Here is a 10189-nt window from a genome sequence, read left to right on the forward strand (position 1 = left end):
TTTGAAAACAAGAACATAGTATCAACTCATATCTTACAATGTACATGTATGCATTTCAAAACTAAAAAAGAAAATAGTTTCAAGAGTGTTTGATCTCAAAAATGTATTTCTCTGCGGATAAATTATGATCCTCGGTTCCAGTAAGTTGCCACTTATGGCTCAACCTTTATTTTCTGTCATCGAGGTGTTACTCTTACAGCGCCACTAGTACATTGAACTAAGATTCAGTTGATGATGCAGCATCATCTTTGTGCTTAACCATACCAGAATCCACAAGAACAGGAATCTCTGCTGCAAGCCATGGTGCAAGACCCAAACAAAGTGCATGTGCTATACCAAATCTTGGACTGCATAACATGAGAAAGATCATAAGTACTACTAGCCAATAACTCCAAACATGTTTAATTAAACAAATGAGCACGCTGTTTGTTTGCATTAATGCTTTCCAGAAGAGATTAGAGTAAGTTCCTTGTTGGAGATTAAAGGAAGACTAACACTTTCATGGTAATCAATTACCATGTGAATGCCATGAAAAGCAAAAGTTCCACAGACGGATGTTTCTCACTACAATTCAAATTTAAGGAAAAAGAAAATGCGTTGCGCAAGTTTTACACAAATTATTTTCCATCCACAGAAAAGAATACAAACATAATTCTTCCACAAAGAAAATGCAAGGTAAGTCATGTTATGCGAAAAGAAATTCCTCTCGCAGAGGCAAAGATACTTAATCTAAATACATAAATTGGTTTCAGAAACAGAAGACTAACATATTGAAATATACAAACCATGCATCCTAATTTTCTGCTCGAAGCAAATAATCAAAAAGCCAAACAAATTTCGAGTTTTCCTTATCCGTTGCAACAACATTTGAGTTTTTATTGTTCTGTTATGTCATATCTTCTAAAGCGAATTAAGAGCCGAGTTCACAGCTGATTTCGAAATCCCAAGTAAACCCAAATATTACAAATTTCCCCAAAAAAAAGAAAAAAAGCTTTCCTTTCATTTCTTATAATTTCTCAGTGACCAAACAGATAAAAAATTCACAATAATTCAACACATACAACAAATTAAAGGCAGCAAGATAGAAAAATCACCAGTTCTTGGCCCAAAGCGGTTTGAAATGCACCGTCAAGCAGATCTTCCCCCCTCTATACATCTGAACCAATCCAAAATTACCCAGAAATTAATGGACTTAAATTACAATCAGAAAACAAAAATGGGGGAAGAGGGAAAATCGTAAAATCAAAATAAGGCCGACCTTTTGGGTCTTGCCGTCTAGTTGAGGGAGCTCGAGTTCCGGTGCGGTGGCGGGGTAGGTGATGGGGATATCGAACTGGAGATCGAACTCGTACTTGAGGAGGTTGTAGACGTACCAGCACTTGCCAGTCCACCGCGTACCCTCGGGATTGGCGGCGGAGATTCGGAACCAATCGTTGTCGTTGGACTTGTTCATCTGGGTGTATGCGATCAGCGCCTTGTACTCCTCCTTCAGCCGCTGCGTCCACGCCGCCCCATCTCTGGGACCGGCCTTCGTCGTCAAGAGTGGGATCTGGGTCAGCGTCGACTTGGTGTTCGGGTCCCAACCCTCCATTTTTGATCTTCCACAGAGCAAAACACTAACCCCCAATTTAATTCGACTCGCTCCGTTTCTGTCCCCGATAAAAAAATTGTGGCCTTATTATTCCAGGAAAAGGGCTTCAGTTATTCACCAATGAACTTAATTATTTGTTCTCCAAAAAAAAATGAACTTAATTTTTTTTTTTTACTACATCAATATTTTTGTTGAATATACGCAATGAACAAAACTACAAAATAAGAATATTATTAAATAAAAGAAAATGCCGAAACGGCTACAAAACCTTAAGATGCTACATTGTGAATGACTTATTCTCAAATTAAATTACAAGCTCTATTTACAGAGAACCAAACCTAAGAAACCCTAAATCAGATGGGTTAGGCCCAAATCCTAAAGTAACAAGCAAAACTCAAATACTAAAATAAACCTAAATTCTAATATTTTCCAACACCCCCCGTCAAACTCATGGCGGTACACGACATGAGTTTGCCAACAAGCAGATATGGATGCAATCCTCCAAATTCCAGTGCCAATGCCGATGTTGATGTCAATGCAAACTCCAACTTCCAAACAAACTTGAACAAAAAACAAAAAATCTAACTTTCGCAACGTCACTCGAGTGATCACCAGTCCAAGCACTCTAGCAATCATTACGGTCAACAATTACATGCTCCAAACACATGCCTAATATCAAACGTGGGCCCAAAGAAAAACCAAAAACCAATAATTTCTTCTCGTTGCCCGTGTGGACCAAACCAAACTGTCTTTTGTCATTTTCCATCTTTCTCTTTCTTTTCTTCAATTCACGCAAAACTATCACAGGTGCAAATACGGGTTCAAGTTGCAAACAGTGGGTGTGTGGTGCGGAACAGAAACAGATGCAGGTTTATAGGACTTTAAGGGGAGACGAACTGGATCCAAGTGGTTCTTGGATATGGGCTTTGTTGGGAACGAATACTAATCGTAGGAATGGTGTAGAAGGTCAATGAGACGGAGATGGATCCAGGAGTGAGTGTAGATGATTGTGGATGTGGTGTGATGGCGAAAACGAATAAATTGCAGCAGCGGGTGCATGCAGATGCAGATGGTGGTTCAACGGGGCAGATGCTCCAGATGCGGTTTAGACTACCAACAACTAATATCGAAATCCAAAAACAAACAAACTGATACCAACAAACAGAAGCAGATTAAATCTCGAAGGATCAAACTTGCTCTGAAACCAAGTTGAATATCAGAGTACGCAATGAACAAGACTACAAAATAAGAATATTATTAAACAAAAGAGAATGCCGAAACGGCTACAAAACCTTAAGATGCTACATTGTGAATGACTTATTCTCAAACTAAATTACAAGCTCTATTTATAGAGAACCAAATCTAAGAAATCCTAACTCAGATGAGATAGGCCCAAATCCTAAACTAACAAGCAAAACCCAAATACTAAAATAAACCTAAATACTAAAATTTTCCAACAATTTTTAAATTAAGAAGATGAAGAGTTCAACTAAGTTACATAATGGGTAATCTAATTTGGTATCGAATTCGCCATCTAAGAGATTTGAACCTCAAACATCTCACTTCCAAGTGAAGAGACCAAAAACGAAAAAAAAAAAACTAATAAAAAAAACTTGAAAATTTTGAGTTATAACGATAAAGATAAAATAAACGGTAAAGTGAATAGTATCATGATTGACTTTTTAGTGTAAAAATATGGTTTTTCGTTAAAGTGAACAGTACCATGAGCTTTTCACTAAAGTTCCCATAAAAAAAACTTTAACAAAATGAAGAATAATTAAAAAAAAAAACCAAGTGGTTTCAAAATGACCAAACATTTAATTAAATGAATACCCAATCCAATAATTGCCCCATTTTGTGGGGTTAGAGGATGGGAATGTAACATATTTTTCAAACTTTTCACCTCAATCATTTAAATGGAAGAAATCTTTGTTGGGTCAACTTAACGACTTCAGAATCTCCTTTACAAGCATCAAGAGTCAACTAAACAGCCAACAACTTCTTTTGAGAAGACATAACAAGCTGGCATGAAGAATAGTAACCAAGGCAAAGTTCTCTTCCCTTCCAATAAGCTCTCAAGGCCCATAAACGCCACCCACATAGGCGCCACCATTATCGACCTTTCCAGACGACAAACCTCCCACAGCTCACTCCAGGCTAATACAGTCTCCTTCATCTCAACCAAAGTGGAGTCCAAGTTGATACCGCCGAACTCGAAAGGTATCCATCGCATTCCAGCTTCACCCATATCACTTTTTGTAGGTTATGAAATTTTTGTAGTGTAATTCCCATTTTTTTACTTTGTAATTGCCCACCATGACTTTCTCTTCAGCTTTCTTTAGAGCAACAACCTTAAGCTTCATAAGGCGCAAACTAATCGAAGATTTTGGCTTGGCGAAGTCCAACTTTCGCAACACCAGCAGACGATGGATCATCACTTGGGAGATCATGCAAATACAATGCCTTTTTTTATGAATGATAACTCTCTTTTTGGGAGCCAAGGGTTGCAAATGTGAATAACAACAACAAGGGAAAATTCATCTCTCCCTATAGAAACATATTGATAGTTGATACAGCTTTTTCATCGCGACGTAAAGATATAGTAACTGGCACAAAACCCTCTTTCCTGCTTAATGCATGGAGTAGCGGCGACCTTCTTCTCACTCGTTTAATGCTAACACTGGCAACTGTTTCCTCAACCCTTCCCCAAGATGTGGAAGACTTTGAAGACACAAATATAGACCTCTCTGTTATTATCCAAGTCATCCTCATTACCAAAATCGTGTTTACCATAGGGATCGCAACTTGTTGACGTGAAGATTCAATAACTTGTGCATGATTGTCATCTTTCATTGTTCGTCACCACCAAGACTGCTTGCTTGACTCTTCTCCAGCCTTACACTTCACAAGGCTAAGTCGCAAACCAATAAAAAGTCCAACATTGCATCCTCATTCATCTCATAACGAAACAAAGAAAAGACGATCAACAATCAACAACAATATACCAACACAAGGTGCATAACTTAGGATGCAGAGCACAAAGATTAACAAGTGCAGACTCAACATGAACCTGCAGACTTGACGGTTCATTGTTTTCCCAATTCTCGGTAATCTTTGGGATGTCGTAGCAGTAGACCTTCCCTGTTTGCACAGAAAAATGGCAACCATCAGACTTCGTGCGCACAAAACCCAATAACTATCCACATCCATGAAGATCCTCCAATGAAATCATTGCTCTTAATAGCTTGACATCATCCTTCGAGTTCCGAGCTCACTTTAGCAAACCAGTAACTGCGCCTACGCCCTTTGCAGACAACATGTCGACATTCTGCCTAGACATGCCATGATAGTAAAGCTGCTCATTTAGTCTGTTCATAAGAAGAATGTGGTCATATGCTCATAATGTTCGTTGAGCATACGTATATCCCACTGGACAAAACACATCCTTGATTAACCGAGCAATTGGAAGCTTGAAGTCAAAAGAGATGAAATGAATTAGATGGTCATCTACTAGCCTCACGCCAACTTTCGAAAGGAATGCCACATCATTGCCTCACATGTTAGCCTTAAAACCTATTTTTTCGTATGTAGCCGCAGCAGCCTTAGAACAAATTTTCCTACTTTGGATAACGTTTCAATCATTCTTGTACTTTGGAACCTCGATGCAGCTTGCAACCTTTTTTGAAGATGGCATTGCACTTTGACTCTGTCGTAAACACCTGTCAAAGTAACGAATAAGTCTTAAGAATATAGTCACAAGTTTTTAATTTAATTTGTTGCCACTTTTATTGATAGCAAAGTTGGAGACGAATTGGCTTATTGAATTAGCAAGAATGGTGAGACACAAGAAATTTTGCAGATAAATAAGCCATGTCCTCAACCTGCGTCACATTCTGCATTGCAACCTTCTCCGAGTCACGCCCACTTTGCTCACCACGCCAGTCGGACCCCTCGAAACACTTTGCCTATTTCTTTTGAATCCTGACCCAGTTCTAAAACATAAAGACTCTCGAAATCTAAAGGACTTGATGTATATGTACAAATGAATAATAAAATAAGTAAGAAGAACATAATAAGGATCAGTTTTGACATGAAATGGATGTACCCCTTGCATGCTTGGGGTAGCATTAGGCCAAGCCCTTTTGGGCCAAACAATGTTTTAGCCCAATTGCATCACAGACTTACAACTCTTGGGTAGCCTAACGACAACATCTTATGTGTAGCTAACTCAAAGTTACCAGGGGTGCCGCTCTATTGCCCCATTATGTGTGAAGATAAGGATGGAGGAAGCAGTGAAAATATCATACTTATAATTTTTCTTTGTGAATTCTCTACTCAAATCCTAAATTTACTAAGCAAGGAATTTGCGAGAATTCAACCAAGGGTAATCTTCTATTTATATTAAGTCCTTGTGGGAAAAGAAAAGTAAACATTTTCCTTCTAAGACTTGAAAACCTACCTTGTCTTGGAAGAAAATCCTACGCATTTAGGAAGTCCTATTAAAAAAAGAAGTACATCTCCTTTTGTTTTCTACTTAAACACAAGATGTGGAGCATTTGTGAAGACATAAATTAGTCACACTCAATAGGAGAAGAACATGTGGACAACATGCTCAATATGACGGTTTTATGCTTGACGTCATGAGTAGACCGCAAAATTACCTAAAGGGAGTTTATCTTACAGTAATTAGGCTTTTATGCCACTAACGGACCATAGGCATTTTGAGCCGCATATGGTGCTAGTCATAGGCTATTCGGACCGCCCATCCCTATACCGGTCGAATGATAACAGGGCACCGACTCTCTAAAGTCTCTCTTTGGGTGTCCATCGCATTCACACTCTTACCAACATGGACCTTGAAAATTGCTAGCTAGAAGGTTTTGGAGACTAGCCTACATCATCAAGGACTGCCTAGTATGCTCTGTTGCCTCCATTCTAATTGCCTGCTAGTGTTTTTCCTTATAAATAGGCAAGTCAAATAGAGAAAACTGTGTTCGCCACTTACTACTTAGAATTCCTTCAAGTTCTCTTTTATCTCCACTACTTTTCTGATTTAGGTATTAGAGGCTATTTAGTGGACCCCATCCTTTTTTCTTTTTTCTTTCAAGGTGTACAATGTTTTTTTTTTCTTTTTCGTAGGTGTTATTTTGTCAAATCAGCCATATACGAAATCTGCATCTGGATATTGCATCAATGGTATTGACATTATTTCCATACTATTATCATAGGAAAAATTACGAATATCATATGCACATAATCACACTACAATATTTATTACAATGGATATTGTACCTATGATATTGATGCTATTTCAATACTATGTATATTATCACACTTCTATATTTATTACGTATTTATATCATATCAATGATATTGTCATTATTTTAAGGCCTAATTGGATAAATGGTCCCCGTGGTCATAAGGTATTCGGATGATAGCTCCTGTGGTAAAAAAATTCGGATTTAAACCCCTGTGGTCTAAGTATGTTAGAATTTAAGCCCTTGTGGTCTAAGTCTGTTAAGATTTATGCCATTATGTTAAATAATGCTGACGTGGCTGCCAAATGTCTGCCACGTGGCAAAAAAAATAATTTTTAATTTTTTTTAAAAAAAACCTGAATTGTTACAAAAAAAAAAAAACCCAGATCTGCAAGAAGAAGAAGAAGGAAGAGGGAGAGGGAGGAGGGCGCGAGGAAAGGGCTTTGGCGAGGGGGGAGCTGGTCTCCGGCGGGAAGAAGAAGAAGAAGAAGAAGAAGAATAATAAGGAAGAGGGAGAGGGAGGAGTCGCGCGGGGAGACCGGCGGGAAGAAGAAGAAGAAGGAAGAAGGAGAGGGAGGAGGGTCGCGCGGGGAGAGGGCTCCGTCGGGGGGGGGGGAGCTCGTCTCCGGCGGGAAGAAGAAGAAGAAGAAGAAGGAGAAGAAGTCCGGCGGGGTGGGGGAACGGGCGGAGGGCGGGGGGGGAGTTTCTGGGTTTTTTTTTTTTTTTTTTTTTTGTAAAAATTCAGGTTTTTTTTTTTTAAAAATTAAAAAAATATTATTTTTGCCACGTGGCAGACATTTGGCAGCCACGTGGCATATATGTGGCAGCCACGTCAGCATTATTTAACCGAAGGGCATAAATCCTAACAGACTTAGACCACAGGGGTTTGAATCCGAATTTTTTTACCACAGGGGTTATCATCCGAATACCTTATGACCACGGGGACCATTTATCCGATTATGCCTTATTTTAATACTATACCAACACTATTTACACTATCTAAATATTATATCCTTTAGGCTGCTTAGACAATTCACTTGTTGCACCTATATCAATTATGTCATTCACAACGTATCATGTGAATCCTTTTATTTTAACAAATACATTTGTAATGTTTCTAGAATGACCAATTTCCCAATAAAGTATTATTTTATTTGCACTTTTGTTGAGCAAATTTTAGGGGTGGGTTCAAAAAACCGAAAATCGAACACCGAACCGAGATCGAAAAAATTGAACTGAACGAAAAAATCGAACCGAACCAAACCGAATTCTTTTGATTCAGTTTCGGTTTCAGTGGTCTAGAAACTGAAACGAATTAATTAAATTAATATATTTTTTATATATTTTATTTATTTAATTATCTGGCCATTGGTATTGCAACCAGAGCTGTTTGTTTATTAGAAAGTGCTAGTGCCTTTGCAATTGAGTTGTTCTTGACAAAGGATGATCAGGTAACAATTCTACCTCTTTTAACAACTTTGCGTTATGGTTATTTATTGGGTAAATTACACAGTAGCCCATCAGGTTTGAGGTCTATTACAACCCCATACAACGTCTTTAAAACATTTCACTTTCATACATCATGTACCATTTTATTTTTATTTCAAAATAATACATCTGTTAGATTTTCCGTCCATTAATTTGTTAAATGCTAACGTGGCAGCTACATTTGTGCTGATGTGGCTGCCATGTGGTAATTTTTTTTATACATTAAAAATATTATAATATAAACCCAATTAAAAAAAAAAAACAGAAAAACCCGAACCCTGATCCCCTTTCTTCCCCCCTCTCCTCTATGAAACTCCCATTTACAAAATCCCTTCCCACTATCCCTCATCCATCCCCTCATCGACCTCACCCCCCCCCCCAAGCGACCCATATACCTGCAACAACAAAAAGAAGAAGAAGAAGAAGAAGAGGGAGGAAGAAGAAAAAAAAGAAAACCCCAAACCCAATTCGTCCCCCACCAACAAAAAACAAAAAGAAGAAGAAGAAGAAGCAGCGACCCACCTCATTTCCCCCCGCTCTGCCGTGACACCTGACCCATCTCCCTTCCCCCCCTCGGGGACCTTCCGGAGACCTTCTCGTGAAATGGGGCTTTTTTTTTCTCCCTCTTCTTCTTCTTCTTCTTCTTGTAGGTTTTGGGGGGGACGAACTGGGGCTTTTTTTTTCCTCCCTCTTCTTCTTCTTCTTCTTACAGATTTTTGGGTTCTAGGTTAGGGATAGGGATGTGGGTCGCTTGGGGGAGGTCACTAGGGGGTGGGTGAGGGATAGTGGGAAGGGATTTTGTAAATGGGAGTTGCAGAGAGGAGAGGGGGAAGAAAGGGGATCTGGGTTTGGGTTTTTATGTTTGTTTTTTTTTTAATTGGGTTAATATTATAATATTTTTAATGTATAAAAAATATTTTTTTTACCACGTGGCAGCTACATAAGCACAAATGTGGCAGCCTTGTCAAATCTAACGGAGGTATTATTTTGAAATAAAATGGTACATGATGTATGAAAGTGAAATGTTTTAAAGACGTTGTATGAGGTTGTAATAGATCTCAAACCCGAGGGGCTACTATGTAATTTACCCTTATTTATTCATGATCGATTAATTGACGCATTTGATTTTTCTTATAAAAGTCTGCTGCGTTCAACTAAGTTATGCTTGTATTTACTTCTTGTCAGATTTTGCTAAATGAAGTAACTCCTAGACCTCACAATAGCAGACATCACACAACAGAGTCTTGCTACACTTCACAGTATGAACAACATTTGAGGGCTATTCTTGGTCTTCCACTTGGTGATCCATCAATGAAAACTCCAGTTGTGATTATGTACAATTTACTTGGTGAAGAAGATGTGAGGTTCTATTCATTTATGTGGAGATCTCCATCTGTCAGCATTTATCTTTTGATTTTAGTTCTATAAGATGTATAGCTTTCACCGTGCTCTTGGAAGATAAATCAATAAATCAAAATGCTTGAATTTTACTGTAAAAAACCGAATCGGACTCAAAAAAACTGAACTGAACAGTAACTTCGGTTTGGTTTCCGATTTTGGCCAAAAACCAAACTGAATGAAACCGAACCCACCCCTAGAAAATTTTGTATTTTTAGACTTCGTTTGGTATTGTTTTTTTTTACTTTCACCAAAAGCAATTAAGCACTAAAAAAGTTATAGGTAAAAAACATATCTATAAAAAAAATATCTTACTTATTTTAAAAATAATGATCTTCACACAATAACTTTTAGAGCCAACATGTATGTTGCTTTTAAAAACTGCTTTCATAAAAAGCTGAGTTAAGCCTTTAATACATATTTTTAATTTCTTTAATACCCTTATTTGTTTTTG

At 38.1% G+C, this 10189-nt stretch overlaps 1 protein-coding gene across 1 annotated transcript; it reads right to left on the minus strand.

Moving 5' to 3' along the window:
- Positions 1-1728, minus strand: LOC103402032 (ubiquitin-fold modifier-conjugating enzyme 1). The gene is made up of 3 exons (XM_029094705.2): positions 1259-1728; positions 1095-1156; positions 1-347 (listed from the first exon to the last, which is right to left on the minus strand). Exons 1-3 carry the CDS (start codon positions 1589-1591, stop codon positions 218-220), a joined length of 525 nt encoding a protein of 174 aa, XP_028950538.1. The 5' UTR covers positions 1592-1728; the 3' UTR covers positions 1-217.
- Between the last annotated feature and the right edge of the window lie 8461 nt (positions 1729-10189).

Source organism: Malus domestica, chromosome 15 (assembly GCF_042453785.1).
Source record: "Malus domestica chromosome 15, GDT2T_hap1".
Classification (NCBI taxonomy): Eukaryota; Viridiplantae; Streptophyta; class Magnoliopsida; order Rosales; family Rosaceae; genus Malus; species Malus domestica.

Bases quoted from the DNA above. Each gene is read 5' to 3' on its own strand.
- LOC103402032 (XM_029094705.2), bottom strand. From the start codon at position 1,591: ATGGAGGGTTGGGACCCGAACACCAAGTCGACGCTGACCCAGATCCCA. The intron at 1,157-1,258 runs GTCGGCCTTATT...GGATTGGTTCAG, and splicing joins TAGACGGCAAGACCCAAAAG to ATGTATAGAGGGGGGAAGAT. The intron at 348-1,094 runs GTGATTTTTCTA...CATGTTATGCAG, and splicing joins CCGCTTTGGGCCAAGAACTG to TCCAAGATTTGGTATAGCAC.